General features: G+C 32.8%; 1 protein-coding gene across 1 annotated transcript in view; it reads right to left on the reverse strand.

Moving 5' to 3' along the window:
• LOC145268300 (spermatogenesis-associated protein 4-like) overlaps window positions 1-21,617 on the reverse strand; it is a 90,183-nt gene that overhangs the window by 31,399 nt on the left and 37,167 nt on the right. The window contains exon 3 of the mRNA XM_080123724.1: window positions 10,284-10,402. Coding sequence (XP_079979850.1) covers window positions 10,284-10,402 — 119 coding nt within the window. The remainder of the gene's footprint in view (window positions 1-10,283; window positions 10,403-21,617) is intronic.

Genomic DNA, 21,617 nt, shown 5'->3' on the forward strand with positions numbered 1-21,617 from the left:
AATCACCTTTTTCTTCACTATATTCCCTCTGCTTCACTTTTTTTGTTTTCAAGTAAGATCTTTGACTTACTTGTTGTTTCATCAAATACTTCTGCATGCAAAATCCGATCCCGCATTTTGCTAATTCCTACCCTCTGATGAGAAGGAAAGTATTTCTTCGAAACTCTGCGAATTAAGGACTATCCATTTATCTAGTGTTTCCTTTTCAGATTAAATATGTTTTTAACTCATTTCAAAGTGTTTTTTAACATATTTTATTAACTTTTTGCTCATATATATATATATATATATATATATATATATATATATACTTTTTTTTTCATAAGTTTTTATTTCAGTTTCGATTGAAGCTAATGCACCCAAGTCATATGAATATATTTTTTTAGTTTTGAAATCGCAACTTTATAATATATATAAAAATCGATAAAACATTAACTCTATAATAATATATACAAAATTTGCAAGAATTAAAATATCATATTTAAGCATACTTTACGGCTGGCTTTGCTGGGCGTTCGTGCTAGCTTAGATAAATACTTTTGCAGTTTTAACAAAAAAAGCTACAATAATATCAGAGCATCTCCATTTACACTGAACATCTACAGAATGCCAGCATCAATATATTACATATGAATGAGTCCCCTGTGGAATTTCCACAGGTCCTGCTAGTTAAATATAAATTCAGTAAAGAATGTTGGAAATTAACAAAGTCCAAATCATTATAATGAATTAGAAAAATTAAATGTAAGTATATATATATATATATATATATATATATATATATATATATATATATATATATATATATATATATATATATATATATATATATATATATATATATATATATATGGGGGGGGGGTTTCAAGTAGGTGAATATATGAATGCATGTATGGGATAGATGTTTACAAAAAAAACAAATTAATAATCATTGAAAAAACTAAAAATAATAAACCATTAACAAAATATAATTAAAACTTTTTGGAATGTTGAGTATAAAAAAATAGATAAGTATTTACAAATTTCAAATATTATTGTAAAGGAATATAATTATTAATATAAGGTGTTCAATTTAAGGTTCACTGATTATGTAAACAGGTTTTTGTAAGTTAAAAATAATTAAAATAAAAATTATAAAATAGTAAAGTATATACATAAATAAATAGGAAGTAGATATATTAAATATGTAGAAATTATAATAAAATTGATTGATGAAAGATTGGAAAAATAATGGAATATCGATGATGGATATCTTAAAGGAAGAAGAAATCAAGTAATAATTAATTCCAAGGTACTGGCGAACCGGTTATAACCAATTAAAACAAACTAAATGACTATATATATATATATATATATATATATATATATATATATATATATATATATATATATATATATATATATATATATATATTTTAACTGAAAAAAAAAACTGACTTAAAAAGGATCTAAAGACAGTAAAGTAATGATTATATTCATATATAAAGAAATGTTATAGTAATTAGTAAGAAAAAAATTATATAAAAGTAAAATTGAATTAATGTGGATATTCACGAGTTATTCCCCTTTGTTGCCTTAATGGGATTGAACTGATTTGTTTGTATGACAAATAAAAATAACGATGCTTTGTTTATGATAGAAAAAGGTAGAAAACTAGAGATTTAGCATATAATTTTAATACATTAATAGTAAGATAAAGAGTTAAATATTATTAAAAAAGGACTTGAATAATCCGTTTCATTACAATGTTATTAAAAATAACAAGGAAATAGAGATAAACACAATAATGGAACCGATAGATTTAAATAAATACAAAATTAAGGCCAATTGAGAAGCTACTAATTTCATATATATATATATATATATATATATATATATATATATATATATATATATATATATATATATATATATACATACATACATATATATATATATATATACATACATATATATATATATATATATATATATATATATATATATATATATAGTAAGTTATAAAATGCATATCGCGATTAAGCTACACTGAATATTCCGTGTTTCATCCACTCTAGAATTCTTCAGGCTTATGCGCGAATTCTGTGGTTGTTTGTCGTTTTTATATGCACATCTTCCTTAGATTTCAAAACTCGATACTATGACCACAAAAGTACATTCAACAATAAAAAACACTGTATGAAAACAACACTAGCAAATAAATACTGGGAACTCAAGGAAAGCGGACATTCGCCAGTAGTCGAATAGAAAATAATAAGACAAGCTACCACGTGTAGGGACCTAGACGACCCATGTAGATTATGCCTTCATGAAAAATTTGCTATCCTGTACTTTAAAGAACCCCAAAATCTATTAAACTGTAGAAGAGAAATAACAAACATATGTGTTCACAAGATAAAATTTACTCTAGGATAGCGATACAAAATAGTTTTAAAACTAACAAAAACAAAAGAAAATAAACAAATAAATAAATTAAATAAACATGAATATACATAAACGATCACACATATATGTATGTATATATATATATGTATATATATATGTGCATATATGTGTGTACATATATATATATTTATATATAAACTAACATTAATAAAAAAAAAAACAAAAAAAACACTAACCTAGATTTAAAACAGGTCAAGAAGCTAAATATTTTTATTTATTTTTATTTTTTTACATAGGCATCACCACATTATCAAGGCCCAGAGGCCACTCAAGGATAAGGGTTAAAGAGTGTACAGTAGAAATTGGACAATATAGTAATCATTATTAATGAAAATTTGGTAAATTTGATAACTTATATGGAACGGCTCATCAAGAACTTATTTACTTTAGACTTGAACACAACCATATTGTAGTCAGCCGGAAAGCAGGAAAACGAAAGACAATTCCACAGGCGTGCAGTTCTAAGAAAGAAGCTTTGTTCATGGAATCTATGATTAGGTTTAGGCACAGATAAAGAGTGGGGGGAATTATTGATAGTGTTTACAGCTAGACGAGTGTTTCTTGTGAAAGTTTGGTGAGGGGGGACCATAGATTGAAGCTCAGTCGAACACTTTCCATGAAAATAACGATACATCAGAGACAAACTCGCAATATCTCTTCTGTGAGATAGAGGTTGCAGGGATGAGAAAAGGACATCTCCTACGAGGCTACAAAGTCTATTTTGAACTCTTTCAAGGCAGGACAAGTCCTTTCTAGCAGCTCCTGCCCAGATGTGGCAACAGTATTCCATCCTTGGACGTACCTGGCTCTTATATAGATAGAGAATAGCATCAGCAGTGAGATATTTACCGGATCGATAGAAAGATCCCACCATTTTTCCAGCGGCCTTGGCAACAGATTTGATGTACGTGTTCCATTTAAGATCAGGAGTAATGGTCAAGCCCAGAAGCTTGTCAAAACTTGAGGCCTCCTGAAGACGAGAGCCATTCATTTCAATTGATGCCAAATGTGGATTAGAATGTTGATGATGTAAAGAGAGAAGCTTAGTTTTAGATGCATTAAAAGTAACTAGCCACTCCTTTCCCCATTGTACTACGTGCTCAGGATCAGAGGAGAGAGAATTGGAGAGAACTTGGTCGTTTACTGTCTTAGATGTGCTACCATAAATGGTAGTGTCGTCAGCATAAATGTCTACAAATGATGTAAGGATGTGATTTGGAAGATCATTAATGTAGATCAGGAAAAGAGTTGGGCCCAGGATGGACCCCTGAGGGACACCGGCATTAATACTGTGAGCTTCTGATTTTTGCCCCTCAACTACTACTCTTATGAACCTATCAGAAAGAAATGATTTAATAATTGAGAAGACTTTTCCAGCTATACCATAGCTAGCCATCTTATGAAGTAAACCTTTATGCCACACCCTATCAAAGGCCTTAGATATGTCAAGAGCAATTGCCCTAGAAAGATTGCCATCGTCGAGAGATTTACTAATCCTATGCGATATAACTGTAAGCACATCTGCTGTAGATCTAGCAGAACGGAAACCATATTGAGTGTCACTAAGAAGGTTATTTTTGTTGAGATGGTTGATTACTTCTGTATTTAACACAGATTCTAGCAACTTACTCATGACGCACAGGAGACTTATTGGCCTGTACTGAGAGGGGGATGAGCGATCACCTGAATTCTTAAATACAGGGCATACTGATGAAATTTTCCAGGGAGATGGGAAACTATTCTCCTTAAGACAACGTTTAAACAGTTTTGTAAGTATGGGCGCTAGTTCAGGTTGACGTTTTTTTTTTTTTTACTATAATTGGAATACCGTCAGGCTAAATAGAGCACACACAAAGGAACAGGTCAACCAGAGGTCAAATAGGCCTTTATCCGATAAAATGCATTTTCATTGGCTGATAGGAAGAGCGCGGTGCATACTAGAAAGCTGATTGGCTAACTAAAATTTTAGTAGAAGATGCATATAAAAACGACAAACAACCACAGAATTCGCGCATAAGCCTGAAGAATCCTAGAGTGGATGAAACGCAGAATATTCAGTGTAGCAGAATCGCCATATACATTTTATAACTTACTAACTAGCTCTACCTACGTATTGAGCACTTTTGAAGTAAATACTTCAAGTTTACGCATAAATCTATACTTTCGTATATTAATTTTGTGTGAGTAAATTAAGTCATTTTATATATATATATATATATATATATATATATATATATATATATATATATATATTGATATGAAAGTTTAGGAGACTTTATAGTAAATTATATAAAAACAATAAAATAAAAAACCTAATAAACTAAATAAATTAAAGGATGATTTTATTATTAAATAAATATAAAATAAAAAAAATTAAATAACAATTATTATCTAATAATTAAAATAAGAAATACGAAAGTAAGATGAATATATAATTCAATAGAAACCGAGAAAAAGATGAAGAGTTGAGTTTCACTGCTTGTAAATAAGAAATGGTGTATGCTTCTATATATGTATTGCAGTTATATTTTCTGTCGGAAGATTAGCCATTTTGGAATATCTTTTAACGAAATAATGTTGAAGCTTGTTTAAATGGTTGTGAAACGATGGTAAAACCAAAGAAATATGTTATATAATCCCACCCTATTATTATCTATGGTTGTCTTGGTTATTGTGAAACTATAACACACACACACACACACACACACATATATATATATATATATATATATATATATATATATATATATATTTCTGTAGAAATATATTTTCTTATAACATATATCAGTCCTTAAGAAGCTCAATGTAATTAGAGAGCAATATAGAGAATAAATGACAAAAAGTTATATTCCAAAATTCATGATGTTGACCATCTTATAATTTATTCCTTTAATTTAGTTGACTTATACAATTCTTGACAGTATCTGTTTTGTAGCGCAAAATCAATCACTTCATTAGTATATCAATCAGTGAATCTATTATGCCCTTAACTCGTCAGAAGAAATAGCAACAATCAATCCGTCAAAATGAAATGAAGTGTGATTTGACATGATTAAAATCCGAAAATTGGAAGAGAAGCTGCATATACATTTTTATTATTCCATTACGCCGTATTGAATTTTTATCAAACAAAGTCATTAAACCCAACTATTTGTACTAACAATTTTAATTAATTAATGAATCTTCTACCAAAATGTTCTATTTAATAATTAGTAAATTTATTCATTCTAATTTGTGTATACATGCTTATGAAAATAATATCAACAAATTATAAACAATTATAGATGTTTGTATATACGAAACTAAACTAAGCAAAAAAACAAAAAAAAAAAAAACGATTGATAATTTCGGTTATCGTAACTAATCAATTGATTTGAATTGAAAACCATACATAATTCAATTCTGTTAGCTATTATAATCAAGCTTATTAATCCTTACAATTATAATTTTTAAAATCATACAATTCAAAAACTATCCTTACGTTTTGTTTAAAAATAATCTGAAAACTCCTTTTTATCGTAATTGTAAATAATTAAATTTACTTAATTAAAGCGAGACAGAGTTACCTCCCTTGGGACAAATCTAACGAAATATTAACTTTGCCTTTTGGTCAAGATCAAAGTGTAGTATCTGTTCTTCAGATGCTGCACTTCCATTTATTGTTCTCTTTCGGAGAAATTAAATGGTCACAAATTTAATAACTAATACTTGGTTGACATTTCCTTTGCTGTTTTTAATGTTAGGACTCTTCTAGACATGGCATTGATCAGTTGACGAATATCATCTTGAGGAATTTCTTACCATGCGAGACGCAATAATGCTAAAAGTTCAGGCTTAGCAGATGGCGTCCTTTTTTTTGTGAAAGTTCTGGTCTAATATGCCCCAAATTGGGTTCATATCTGGGAACTGACTTGACCATGGAAGTTTATTAATCCCATTTTGCTTCAGCCAATGTTGTGTCAACCGAGCAGAGTGACAAGGAGCTCCGTCTTCCGTAAATAGGCAGTAAATTTGGTTCATTTTACCACTTGAGAATCTTAGTAGGAATCTTTCAAGTAATATTGAAACATATTTAACAGAATTGATGTTTCCTGCACACTCCACCAGGTCTGAGCGACCATCACTCCAAATTGCACCCCATACCATACCTTAGAAACCCCCATGTTTCAACATTGGCTTCAGTCTTTTTAAGTCAAACTCTTGCTGAGGGAGTTGCCATACCCATACCTTTCCACTGTCAAAGAATTAATGCAAATCGTGACTCATCAGAGAAAATGACATTGGTCCAAAAGGTCATAGGTCTCTCCACCATCTCATGAGCTAAATATTTTATGTGCTTGATATTGGCAGGACGAAGAGGCAGTTTCCTTCTCTCAGCTCTACCATAGTAGCCCAGCTTGTGAAGATATCTGACAACTGTTCTGGGACTGACACCAGATTGTGTTGCAATGTCAGAGGCACTGTACCGAGGTTCTTCTTCAAAATTTTTTTTTCGCAAGGTTCTTTCAGAGGGCCAACAGTGACATGGAAGAGGATTTGCACACTCTTTGTCCTCTCTTGTGAATTGTACAATCACTTTTCAGTAGAAAAGGGTATTGAAGGATTTCCTGCTATTTTGCGTAAATCAAAATTAACTTTACTTGCTAAGTATGTTAATTCAATTTCCATTTAATAATTTTACTAATCAGGTTTTAATCGCGATAATGCATAGTTTGATTTATGTAAACAGTTTTGAATTATTTCCTGGCGTTGTTAAGAAGGTTTTCTTTAGATATTATTAGAAGAATTTCCTGCTACTTTGCGTTAACTAAGACCACCTTCAGTTGACCCATGATTCGTCCTTGCAGAAATTTTGTTAGATTTGATGCTCCTTGTGTTCGTGGTATGCTTCAATGTTGTTAGATGCAATTTTAATGAGATACTCCAAGTTATTTCAGCACTATCTTTATGTATAAATATGAATAAGCATATATTAATCTTAGAAAAAATATTTTTCTTCGCGCCTATTCTTTTCTGTCATGTCTGTGTGCATATTTATATACAAGCAGGCCACCTGGCATTGCCCAATCATAAAATATGCTCAATTTATGCAGATTTCGTATTTCCTACTATTATTATAGAGCCAATTCTCTATTGATTATTATATTGTACCCAATATATAGTAGTGATTTTAAAAGTTAACAGAAAAATATGACTTCAGTGACATCAGCCAGAATCCGAACCAAAGCATATAGCTCTCCTGTGGTATTTGTTACCATATAACCTAAAGTCACATGGATATCAAACTTTTAAAAATTAATGCAGTGAAATGTATACTTGCACATGTGTAGAGGATACATATTAAGTCAACTTATGCATGCCCAGTTCCAATTTTTCAATTATAACTCCTCACCAGCTATTTTTACTGGATAAAAATCAAATCAAATTTGCTTTACAAGCCCGAATACCTTATATATCAAGTCAGAAGTCTGCAGACAACTAATTGAAAGAGTAGTTTGGTAGAGATCGTTCCCCCAGATCACTTTTATAATATATACAGATTATTATTATTTTATTTTATTTATTTATTTATTTTTTTTTTACAAAGGAGTCACCACTTATCAAGGCCTGAAGGCCTCTTGAGGATAAGGGTTAATAAGCGTACAGTGGTCAATGGGACGTTGTCGTAATAATTGTTAGTGGTGGGAATTTGGTAAATTGGATTACTTAAGAGGAACAGCTCATCAAGAACTTGTTTATGTTGGACTTGAAGACGAATATATTAAAATCAGCTGGAAAGCAGGCAAAAGGAAGAGAGTTCCACAGGTGTGCAGTTCTAAGAAAGAAACTTTGTTCATGGAATATGCATATACATATATATCAGTGATTAGACACATTTTTTTTTTTTCTAATGCTCATCAAAATGAAATTATGTAACTATGTTGCTGATAGGACAGTTTGAACTCCTGATCCAAGAATTATGAACTCTGCTTTTGCATTTCTCTTCTTACCACATAGCCGTTGAAGTTGACGCCATTGGTTTGGAGCATTCGGAATTTGAGTTAAAGTGTGACTCGTGTCGGTGCGTTCAAATAGTGTGATCAGCTGAACAATTATTGGCACCCTGAAGATTCCGCAAGAATGGAATGTATGTGAACATACATTAAATAACTATGTATAGCACAACACTTTTTTTTGCACTTTTTTTACTGCATTCGACATTAACTCAAATAGGTTTAGCACCACACTTTTTTTTTTTTACTGTATTCGACATTAGCTCGAATAGGTGTAGCACCACACTTTTTTTTGCACTTTTTTTTACTGCATTCGACATCAGCTCGAATAGGTTTAGCACCACACTTTTTTTTTTACTGCATTCGACATTAACTCGAATAGATTTAGCATCACACTTTTTTTTGCACTTTTTTTTACTGCATTCAACAATAACTCGAATAGGTTTAGCACCACACTTTTTTTTTTACTGCATTCGACATTAACTCGAATAGATTTAGCATCACACTTTTTTTTGCACTTTTTTTACTGCATTCGACATTAACTCGAATAGGTTTAATAGACTGTAAAACAAAACAAAACAAACTTTTATAGAGATGCCTCCTGGTCGCTTATAAAATAAAACGTGTACGTTTACTAACGAAAAGGCTACTTCAAATTTAAACGTGTCCAACCGACAGATCGATCATCTTCTGTATTTGTATGGACGCATGTGGAAATACACTTGAGATAATCAGGCGAGATTATTGATCACTGGAATGGTCCGACGGAGAACATAGGAGATTAACATATTCGATCTCATATATCCTCGAGGGGATTTTGGTATTTCCTATTTTTTGGTATTATTTTTGGTATAAAAAAAAATAACAAGTTCTTCTTTTTCTTTTTCTTCTCACTTGATTCTGACAACCTCTTCATCTTGTTAATACTTCTTGAGAAATATGGCATTGCGATGACCATTTCTTAAGCATCCCTAATTGTGCATTGAATGGATACCATGCATACTTAGTTCACTGCACCTTATCATAACAAAGGTTCATAAAAAATTTCAGCCAGATCGGCCCAGTATTTTTCGGCGAAACTTCTAGATTAAATGTGGTATTATGTTAACTGATCCCTATCAATCCGTAGCTGTGCATTGAGTGGATACTATAACACATAGTTCGCTGCACCTTATCAGAGTTCATTCTGCAGAAACACTATCATCAAAATCACCTTTTGCCTTATGTCTAACCTCTGAGAGATGAGGCAATTAAAATAACAAAGGTTCATACAAAACTGAAGCCAGACCTTTCTGAGAAAGGGACAGACAAGCAACAGACAAACACAGACAGACAGACAGACAGACAGACAGACAAAGAAAAAGTCAAGCATGTGAGATCCCCCTCTACGAGCGAAAAATTTGCTTTCACCATGACTAATGTCTGTGCAAAATTTTTTTAAAAGTCAAAGGCGTGGTTATTGAGAAAAGTGCGAACAAATCAACGGACAAACGATTTTGGGGTAATTTTACTCCTATAATGATCCCTAGGGAGGCAACCAGAGTTATTGTGGAAATCCGTTCTGGCAAAAATTTATTTTCACCATGACTATTGTTTGGGCAAATTTTTTAAAAAAATCCAACGTGTAGTTATTGAGAAAAGTGCAAACAAACAAAAGGACAAACGGACGAACAGGCGTGAATTACTAGGTCTAATCTCTCCTTTGTCGGGGGACCAAAAATATAATAAACTTATAACATATCTTCATAAGAGTTCATAAAAAGCCAGCAGTAGTAGTGGTGGTGGTGGCAGTTATAATCATTTCGGTATTGGTAGAGTCTGCTTTGTATATGTGTGCATACTTACTTTCGATTAGTCAACACTGTATAAATAGCCTCCATTAAGAGGTATGTGTACCGTTCTTTGCAGTGTATTGCCCCGTCAATGTATTCTTGAGGAATGTTAAATCTTTTCTTTTTGAAGAACTGAAAGAAACATGAAAACAAAAACTAGAAATTAGAATTTGTGTAATAGAATGCGGGCGCGCGTATGCAAATGCATACAAAATGCGAAATGACATTACTGTAAGTGAAAAAAAACTATAAAAAGGAGAGACAGTACATTATAGAAGACGATCATGTTAGAGACGTCACGGCTGTAACGAGGGGTCACGTGTGACAGGAGAATAAGGTAATAACTGCTGTTGTTACAAAAAAAAAATAAAAAGAATTTGAGTTATTACTTGTTCTATGTTCCTTGCAACGTACTCTGCTACCACGCGTTCGGTCTACGTGCATAACGCTACATTTGTAAGAAGTCAATGCAATGCATATTTTTTTATATAAACATTTATTTATTTTAAAATTTAAAACCAACTTAACTTCAACGAGATACGTCTTCATCAGGCAGGGAATCAGTTTTAAATTTAAAAAAAAAATCCATGCCCGAGGAAGATGTATATCGTCGAAACTAAGTTGATTTAAAAAATTTTAATATGTCCCACAGAAAGAATTATATTTGTTTGACATAGACGAGTGGTCTTGGCTACAATTCAAGTAATACAATCTAGGTAAGTCACATTAACGAACGGTTCTTTGTAGTCATAGCTGGTAATATGCTTAAGCTTTTGGTGTATCGTCTGCTCTAGGCATCCATATTTTTGGCTTACATCAGCCAATCAGATTCTTGTGAGGAGGAACCCGGATGTACCGATATTCATCAAATTATTTTTTAAATAAATAAATGTTTATTTAAAAAAAAAATGTGTTGTATTAGCTTTTTTTTAAACTTACAAATTCTAATTTTTATTATTTTTTTTTTATTAAAAACTTGAAAAATAAGAGAGTAATATTTATTTATATACGTGCTAGAGAAGATTTTAACAACATCGGTACCGTCGGTTTCAAATCCAAACAAAACGGACCTATAATGGATCTCTTTTGTTAGACTCTCTTCGGCCTCTGTTTATTTTTTGCCTCTCTGGAAAATGACGGCTTGCACATTGTGTAGCTTTGTGACGATATTTCAGTCCTCTGCTTTGTTTTTACGAGACTGACATTTCCACCTGCAAACACTGACGATATTTGGTTTGCTGGGGCAAAGAAGGGTGCTTCTACATTTACCAATCTTCGATTTCCACAAAGTTACTTGGGTAGCCTTATTACAAAACACACAAATTGTTACAACCCCCCACCCCCCTATTTTAAGAATGGCGACGGCCACTGAAATTCATTAAGTAATGAAAACTACTTGTCGACCGTTTCCGGTTATTCTTGTAATCTGCTGGATACACCCAAGTAACTTTGTGGAAATTGTAGGTCGGTAAATGAAGAAGCACCCTTCTTTTGGTTTGTAAATGCAGAAGTATTAAAAGTTCTTTATCATGTTTTTAAACATACGTGAAATTAATTAAGGAGGCCCCCAGAGCATTACTATCCCTTCCCTATAGAAGAGAAAACTAACATTTAAATTTCAAACTGAAAAAATCTTTATTATATATCATAAAAAACCGTGTTTACTTCTTAATAACAGTAAACTAATGAATTTTCACCGGAGTTACACTTGCCCTTTATATGATAGAAGATTATTTCAGCACGGTCCGTAAACTGCAGAAAAATGTTTTTGTTTTTTTGTTTTTTTATTTTTAAGCTTGTTTCTTTTTAAAGGTTTTTAAATTTGTTTCTGGTGATTTTTAAAGTCCTAAAAAAAAAAATGAAAGGAACACTATTAAATTGCAGAAACTTATCTATAATTTGATTGGCACTACGTTTTCTTTTTCACTGCAACCTGTCTCTCACAGACGTGATGTTGCTAGTCTCAGTCTTTTCTACAAATACTATTATTGTATGTGTTCCTCAGAGAATTGTCTGATCTATTCCCTGCTTCCTTTGTTCCAGCTTGTTTGAATTGTTGGTCTAGTGGTCTCCACCAATTCACTGTTTTGATATTTCATTATAATACAGCTTCCTATTCCAGTAGCTTCTTTCCAAGGACTGCAAGGTTGTGGAACTCTCTTCCTGTTCACTGCTTTCCTTCTACCTACAGCCAGGTTCTTTTTTAAGACTATGATCAGTAAGCATCTCCTGTCTTTGCAATAATTAGCTTTCGTTCTTGTTAGCTACTTACATCAAGTAGCTTCATGCCTTGTCTCAAGCAATTTCAGTAAAAAAAAAAAATTTTTTTAACTGGATTCAAAACTAAAACGTTCAGGTCTTCAACCTCTAATTTTTCATAACTGAAACAATCATTAGAAAACATTGTAAATTAGAAGCAAAATAAATGTACGCATGTGCCAATAAAACACACTAATGAAAATACGCTGAAATTTGTCCCCCCCCCCATCTTCCAACTAATTATTTGATATTTCTACTCCAAGGAATTAGTCATTTTTGTCCTAAATTTTAGATATTATACATCCGAGGGCAATGGTGATCAAGAAAATACCCACTCTGCAGGGTTTTGATGTGCATTTTTAGTCTTAGTGAGACATACAGACGTTCGCCCTTTATATAATTGATTAATGTTTATTATATACATTAACTAATCAAATTTGTTGGTTTTATTACTCCTTCCCAATTGTTGTATTTCTTTTAGTCAATGGGTGTCAACCCCATTGCTTGAGAAAAATGTTGGCACTTCCCGCTTTTAAATGGGTGAAATTAAAAAAAAAAAGGTGAAATTATGGGAACTAAAATAATTTACTAGTACAATTATTTTTTGTGTCACTATTTTAAATTTGTTTTTGAACCATATTGTTTATATTTATTGATTTATTTTATTTTTTATTTAGATTTGAAAAAAAAAAAAATTTATTAATTATTCCAAAGTTTCTTCTATGTCTCCAGTTAGCTGCTGTTTCGCTTTTACGATTTAGTAATCTTTTGGCATCTTCAAAATCTCTTGGTTTGTCTATTTACATGGGTTGTCTAAATATCTGCATACCCTGCACCATCTTAATATTTTCTCTTTGACTACAGGCGATAGCCTGCTTTCTTTTAAAATCCCAGTAATTAAGGGATATCATGATTTACTTACATCATTTTATGACATCATTCATAACTAGAGAATGGATGCCATCTGAAAGAAATCCATTGTGATGTCAAAAATTATTATGTTACATTGTGTCATATATATATATATATATATATATACACTCGTGAGCAAAAATAAATGGGCCAAACAAATTTTATGCATTTTATTGCACTAAAAGCTATATTGAATAAAGAACAATTAAACAAGGAAACTTAAACGAGACTAATAACACAGAACAAGACATTTACTCGTACTTTAATAAATGCTTAGGATGGAATCGCATTCCCTTTTGATTTCTTTGAAAGATCAATCCTTTTAGACATGCTCTCAACCAAAGTGGAACACTGTGAAGAGGAGATGCTATTCCATTCGCTTTGCACAGCTTCCCACAGTTTGTTATTGTTCTCAAAAGTTCTCCTGGCCAATGCATGAAATATTATTGTCCAAATATTCTCAATTGGGTTTAAATCGGGGTTTTGACCTGGCCAAAATATCACATCAATTGAATTATCGGAAAACCATTTTTTGTGACTTTAGCAGTGCGTGCAGGGGCATTATCACGTTGAAAAATAATGTTCTGGGATATTCCCAGCTTCTGGATACTTGGTAACAGTCCTGTTTTTAATATTCGAATGTATTCCTTTGCATTGATTGACTTCTCACATCTAATAAGTTCCCCAACTCCTGCTGCAGTAAAATTCCCCATACCATTATCCTTTCATCCCCGTGTTTAAATGTCGTTTTTATGCAACTTGGTGAAAATATTTGTCCAGTTCTTCGATTGGGGTATTGGGAGCATCACTAACAAGACAAAATCTTGATTCATCTAACCAGAAAACATTCCTGAACCAGTCTGTATCTTTCTTGCCATAACATGAAAAAAATTTGTTTCTATCATTGATGTTCTTCTTAGATAAAAATGACTTCTTTGCACACCTTTTAGAGGAAAATCCCATTTCTTCCATTCGTCTAGATATTGTATATCTAGAAAGAGAATTTCCAGCCCCTGTTTTGATTCTTTGCTATGGTCAACATATAACCCTAACACCCTCTCTCGTCCGAGGGCCGGGCCACATCCGTCGCTATCCTGGTTCACGGGAGCATACTTGTGATGTACTTCTGGCTGTGTTCGTTGCTCCCAGCTCACAGGACCATAGATGCAACCCAGCAGGGCTACATTTTTACTTGTCTAGTGGTGGACCCCTCAAGGGTGACCAGACTCTCACTAGTCACTGGAAAATATCTTCTGCTGCTCAGGGCACGCGAAATGTGCATGACCCTAAGTCCGTGTGGCAACATTGTCGATTTCGGTCGTCACTCTGGCTTCGTGCTGGATCCAGTCTATCTCTTCATCATCTGGCGACAGGGCATACCTGAAATAAACTGCATCTTCATTCAGGCTGGCAAATCGAGAAACAAGGAAAAACTCTGGGACATTTTTATATAACAAAACAAAATAATTATTCATAAATCGTTTTACACTTGTTTAGTTGAGTTCTTTGATCCAAGCTTCATGATGTAGGTTGTATACTTAAGTTTCACTAATCAATTTCCCAGCTAAGAACAAGAGCTTTTCAACTTAGCTCTTATGAGGCCCCCCCCCAGGCGGGGTGAGAGCGATGTGGACGTCTCGATGCCAGTCAGTAAAAAGGGCCCTAACTCTAAAAAGTCAATCGTTTTTATCAAATCAGTAATTCCTCCTTCCTTTTGGAGTTATTCTTTCTTTTTCTTTTAGAGCTTATCTCTACCAGACCTTAACCCCCACCTGCACTGAGGTTTTTTTTACTTGTTACCAATTAGGCATGATTAGTCACCCAGGTTGAACAATGCCTGGCGGTGACCCCTACTTTTTGACCCCCATTCTTCATCTCGCTCAACAGAGATTTTAAAAACAACTTTTCCGTTGTTGATAGATGTATTCTCGTTTGTCTTTCTCTTAAAAACCCCACCCCGGCACTGATGTGATAAGCGATAACTATTTATTTCCCATTGAAATATTTTATTTCTTCTGGACATTTTTCATAAACATCTGTTTTTCCTTGACGAAGTGTCAGCATGCCCCCCCCCAACCATACCTCATCCTCTCCCATCTTTTCTTCCTCTATTTGAAAAGCAAGATCATCTGGTGTCGCCAGGGATCTTGTCATAAACATAAGTTTTCTTTCGATCCTTCAAAACAGTTAATTTAAGCCTATGGTCGTCTTTCAAAGTGGATGCTCTAGGGCGACCAAATCCAGATTTCCCTTTTACCAAGCGTTCGACTTCAAACCTTTGACCAATTTGTTTCACTGCAGAAAGAGATGCTTTCACATTTTCTTTTCTTAAATATCAAAAATCTGCTTGTAAGTCATTTTAAACTGCCTTAATCCTGCAATTCGTTTTTTTATATTCTCACCAAGATGCGGTCTTACCATTTTTAGGATTAATTTTTCCACTTATTATTATATGCTATGATAATATTGATCTGCAAAATAGAAATTTTCAGTTTAAAATTAACAAAAATTCATGGAAAAATATTGAAAAATCGATTTCTTTCTTCTTTCACTCTTGGCCCATTTTTTTTTTGCCCATGAGTGTATATATATATATATATATATATATATATATATATATATATATATATATTCAAGCACATCTGATTGAACACGACAGTTATTTTTTTTCCAATTTTTCGGATATCTTTTCGATTCGCCGAGCGGTCTTCTATATTCTACCCAAGCGCTTTCTAACAGTGCGCCCGATTATCATCAGAAGCGGTTGTTGTTGTTGTTGTTGTTGTTTTCTTTTTTCTTTTCCTTTTCCTTTCAGACTTAATGTATTTACAGTTTTTTTTTTTATTGGTTAAAGGTGGGTGCAGAATAGTTAGGGGCGAATTATTTTTATTTTTAATAATGATTTTCTTATTTTATAATTTATTTATTTAGTTTCTTGTTAGTTATTAAATACTGTTAGTATATTTGTCCCGGTGTTAAATGAGATCCGGTTTAAAAAGGGGCTGTTGTTTTTTTTTATAAGTAAGTCTTCTAGTAGTTTTAGTCGGCAAATCGAAAAGATATCCAGAAAAATTGGAAAAAGAATAACTCTGTCATGTTCAATCAGCTGTGCTTGAATAATGAGTTATATATATATATATATATATATATATATATATACTAGCAGGGAAATCTGACGTTGCCCGGAATTGAATAAGGATCAACAAATGTTTTACGATTCTTTATTTTTATTGTTCCTATTTACTTGCCTCCACATGAGGGCAGAGTTAGACACAAGGTCGGTTTTTAGTGTGGAGGAAATCCGGCTCCCCAAAAAAGGGCACTCTGGATAGAAACAAAAATAAAAAATTATTTCAGTCATGAAAGATTTCTCTTCCACTGACCGAGGACAGAAAAGTCAAAGTAAGTGTAGCATCAGAACAAATACTACACTATGATCTTGGTCCAAAAGCCAAAGCACAATCGAAATCAGTGAAATCTACCATTGTTCAATCAAATTGTTCAATTGTCTGCAGTAGTGGGTAACCCATCGTCGTGCACCAGGAGAAAGCTTCACATGCCTACGCACAGTGACTTAGTTCACAATACATTGTATTTTATATTGCACTGTAGAGAACCTACTGTTGATTTTATAAAAGCATTTTTTATATATAACTAGCCTGGGTTGCCCGAGTGTTTGGAGGTGTGTGTTGAGCAAAAAAAAAAAAAAAAGTTGTACTAGGCAGGCAGGATGGAACCCATGACGTGAAGGCAGAAAATAACTGGAGGTGTGTGTAAGGGTGTTGGTTGAAAAAAAAAAAGAAAATTGCGAGCGAAAAAAAATAAAAAATAGGAGTGGTAAACAAGCTCGAACCCGTACCGCACCAGAAGAAAAGGGATGAAAAAACACAAACTGTCTTCCCGGTGTGCTTACCGTGATTGTGACGTCACGAGTGGTCAAAATAATGCGTTTTAAGCGACGCCGTGAGCACGAGGGTGAATGACTTGCAAAAAATGTTAGCAAAAAAAAAAAAATTGACCCTCCCTGTGGAAAACTGCCTCGTTGAGGGTGAAGGAATGAATGTTTTTGGCCAATCTTTCGATATTTGTCGTTCGAAGGGTCAAGCTTCAAAATAATACCAATCTCGTGAAAATCCGTCGCCTCTGTCAAAAGTTTTAGGCAGACATACAAACATGCATACATATAAACATACATAATACATACATACATACATACATACATACATACATTTAAACAGACAGGTGAAATTTATATTATAGATGGCTTAAATTAAAATGTAAAAGTCAACTATCATGATTCAATTGTGCTCTAAACAGAAACTTTTATTTTGAACATGCCTCTGTCATATCAAAGAACATATTGCTGATTTTATATGTCTGGCCTTACTCCTTGTGTGGTGGTAATGGTTTGAATTTAAGTTTAAAATGAAAAAGTCAAGTGGTTCAGTTATATACATATATATATATATATATATATATATATATATATATATATATATATATAGATATATATTTCCCCAAAACCTCTGGCCTTGATGGAGGGGAGACTAAAAATGGCTGCTATGGTTTCAAATGATCTGAAATAACAGCAACGGGAGACTTGATTCAAGTCTCCCCTTACTGTTATTTCAGATCATTTGAAACCATTTGAAGTAGCAAGTTTTAGTCTCTCCTCCATCAAGGCCAGATGTTTGGGAAAATATCAGATATTTTGTAATTCATATGCAAAACTAGGAAAACAAATGACTATAATTGAAACATTTTATGGCTGTAAAAAAGCGCCAAAACTAGGTTCTGTATGATGGATGATATTCTTAATGTTTGACCTTATGAGCAAATGTAACATAGCCCACTACACAATTCAGGTCATTACCTTTCCAACAAGCCTTCATTTATTAAATTCTAATGAATAGTTGCTGAGATTTTGAACTTATAAAATTGCCAAAAAAAGGTAGTACATCAATGCATATATCTATACTGGTAGCAAAATTTAATATTGAAATGCTCATATCTTTGGTTCTATGAGATGAAACTACATGAAAATTTGCAGGCTTTTAGAAGGTAATAATACTATTCTATGGTTAAAATTTTATGACAATTATTAAAAAGAACCTATGTTTCCAAACCAATAAAATATGTCCAAATTTGCCTACATTTGTATATATAGTGTCCTCACAAGCCAGCTTCAGTTTTGCTGCTTTGGGATGAATTTTGCTTAGCGTTTTTTTTCACTTAGTTCTCTCCCTTGTTCCTTTGTTTTTTTTTTGTTTTTTTTTACTTGGTTTTCTTCCTTCTGGCCTTGCCAGGCAACTAATATATAACAAAAAATAAATGAAAAATAAAATTAGAGTGAATATGACGATGTAATGGTAATATCATTGGGTAAAGTAAAATTACTAATCAATATGCACAAAAAACACAGTGATTGAAATACCAAACTGATTTAAAATAAGTCCTATTTCTGCATGACAGCTCAACTACCAACCCAATTTCCGGTTCCAGCTTTATGAGATTTTTTATTTATTTATTTTTTTAAACATTTCTTTTAGTCCATTTCTTTTTGAAAAAGATGTATTTTCTCGAAATACAAAGACATCTGCCAACCCGACTATCTCAAACAGTAAGTTTATTTTACTGTTTTGTATCTGTGATTGATCAAGAAAATAAATGATGTATGAAGACATAAAAAAAAAAAAAAAGCTCTACAAGACGCTCTTTCGTTTGTTCATTTTTGTTCATACATCACATCATTTTAACACCTGGTTCCCTGCATTGCTATAGTATTCTTATACTCTTCCACATATATTTACCAGTAATGCTTTAAGCAAACTACCTTTTCCACTTATGGAAAAGGATGTTTGTGTTACTTTTCACATGTTACATAGCCGATAGAATTTTTTATATGTGGTGCGATTTTAACGCGAAAAAATTATTTTTCAAACGAACCATACTTGTTAGAAATCAATTATACTGTACTTACACATTCTAAGAGAGAGAGAGAGTGTCTTTACCAAGATAAAAGTCAAATACATTCTATAGTGGAGTACTGTTGTCACATCTGGACTGAGAGAGCTCAGAGCACTTTTTTCTTGTCTTGAAAGGGTACAAAACCAGCTTCGAAATCTAGTGGGGAATGTCCTTTTCTCCTCCCTGCTACCTCTTTCTCACAGAAGAGATGTAGTGAGCTTGGCTCTGCTTTATCATTATTTTCATGGCAGGTACTCGACTGAGCTTCAATCTTTAGTCGCTCTGTAAAAATTCATGGCAAGTACTTGCCTAGCTACAACCACTGCCAACAATTTTCCTTTATTCTATATCTGTATCGAAAATTCCATGAGCAAATCTTCTTTCCTAGAGATAGCTGCTTATGGAACACAATATCGTGGCGTTGCTTCCCAGCTGACTATAACAAACAAATTCTTGTGAAGCCGTCGGAATCAGTTGCTATCCAATTTCCCCCATAAATGAGCATTTGTCATAGTGGTTAACTTATTAACCCTTATCCTCGAGTGGCCTTTAGGCTTGGATAAGTGGTGATTTTCCCTGAAAAGAAAAAAAACCCAGAGAGGAAAGAGAAAGATATACTATTATAACATGATTGGGAGTTTGTTGGTGCAATTTAATCAATTAATTGAATGATATCCTTTATGGAATTATTAATTAAAAGAGACTGGTTCCAAACATTTTAAGGTGATTTAAATTTGCCAAATTATGTTAAAGCAGTACTTTTTTTAGCTCCTTATATCAAGTAGCTCTATGTCTTATCTCAAGCAATCTCCATATAAAAAATATTATAGTATACTATGTATATAACATAATATAACATAATATTTCAGAAAAAATTACCCTTATATACAAAATAAACAATGCTTCAAGCAAACCATAGCATTATTTTGAAGTGTTTATTTTTACTTCCTTTCATTCTTTAAGTTCAAATATATATAAAAAAAAATCTTCTTAGATACATTCTTCCAATTAAAAAAGAAATCAAGTCAAAAATTTTTTTTTTTAAATTCAATTTCCTTATTTTGTCCTTTAGCCGTCATATTCCATGAGCAAAGTTTCTGAAAAGGGAGGAAGAATTGTTTTCTGGGTCAGAATCTATTCATTTAACACAGTGGTCGCCAAACTTTTTTTTTTTTTTACTGTGGGCCAGATAACTAAAAGAATGACGAACGTGGGCCGTATAATCGTTCTATGCAATACTTGCAGCAGGCCAGAACGGAAGCTTGGGGGAGGCGAGGGGGGGGGGTTGAGAAAAAAAAAAAACTGTTTAGCATTCCATGTTAATCATGGATAGTGCGTGTGCAATAAATAGCAAACAAAAGCAACCGACACGTTTATTTATTAAAAAGTCATCAAAGAAAGCGACAACAGCAAAATGATAGTTACATCAGACATCGTGTTGACATATCCGAATCTTACAAACTAAGCGGCAAAAAAGCTAGTGATATTTGCGGAACCTTTTTTAGTAGCCATAATAAAGGGAGAAAAAGACGGAGTCGGAAAATGGAAAAGATATTGAGTTAGAAACGTAATCGAAAATCCTGTTGAAACACAAGAAAAGCAGAGGACTCCAGGGTCACTTGTGAAGCTATAGCTCACCAAATGAAGGGGAGAACTGGGATAAACGAAATGCCTAATTTAAAGACCAAAAATCAATGAAGAGGTCTCTTCTAATATTCAAAACATAATATTCAAATTGAAATTTTATTACAAACTTTTGTGTTCCATACGTTTCATCAAGCAAATTCAAGTAACGTCAGTGGGCCGAATGAACTGACATCACAAGCCGAATGCAGTCCACAGGCTGTAGTTTGTTGACCCCTGGTCTAACACATACCGTAGACTTTTTATTTTTAGTTCCCAATATAAAATGGGTCCATTTCTTGTTTTGAATTGAAAACCATGTTTAATTTCCAAAGAGTTTATGACGGGTAGCTTATCTGTATAAGTCTTGAAAAGGAAAAAAGATTTTTTGGTAGATAGCTAATCTGTATAATCCTGGAGATGAAAAAGAGTTTTCAGTGAGTAACTAATCTGTATAAGTCCTAGAGATGAAAAAGAGTTCTTGATGGGTAGCTAATCTGTATAAGTCTTGGAGATGAAAAAAAGTTTTTGATGGGTAGCTGATCTGTATAAGTCCTAGAGAGGAAAAAAAATTTTTTTGATGGGT

Source organism: Euprymna scolopes, chromosome 43 (assembly GCF_053919585.1).
Source record: "Euprymna scolopes isolate OS-2025 chromosome 43, ASM5391958v1, whole genome shotgun sequence".
NCBI lineage: Eukaryota > Metazoa > Mollusca > Cephalopoda > Sepiida > Sepiolidae > Euprymna > Euprymna scolopes.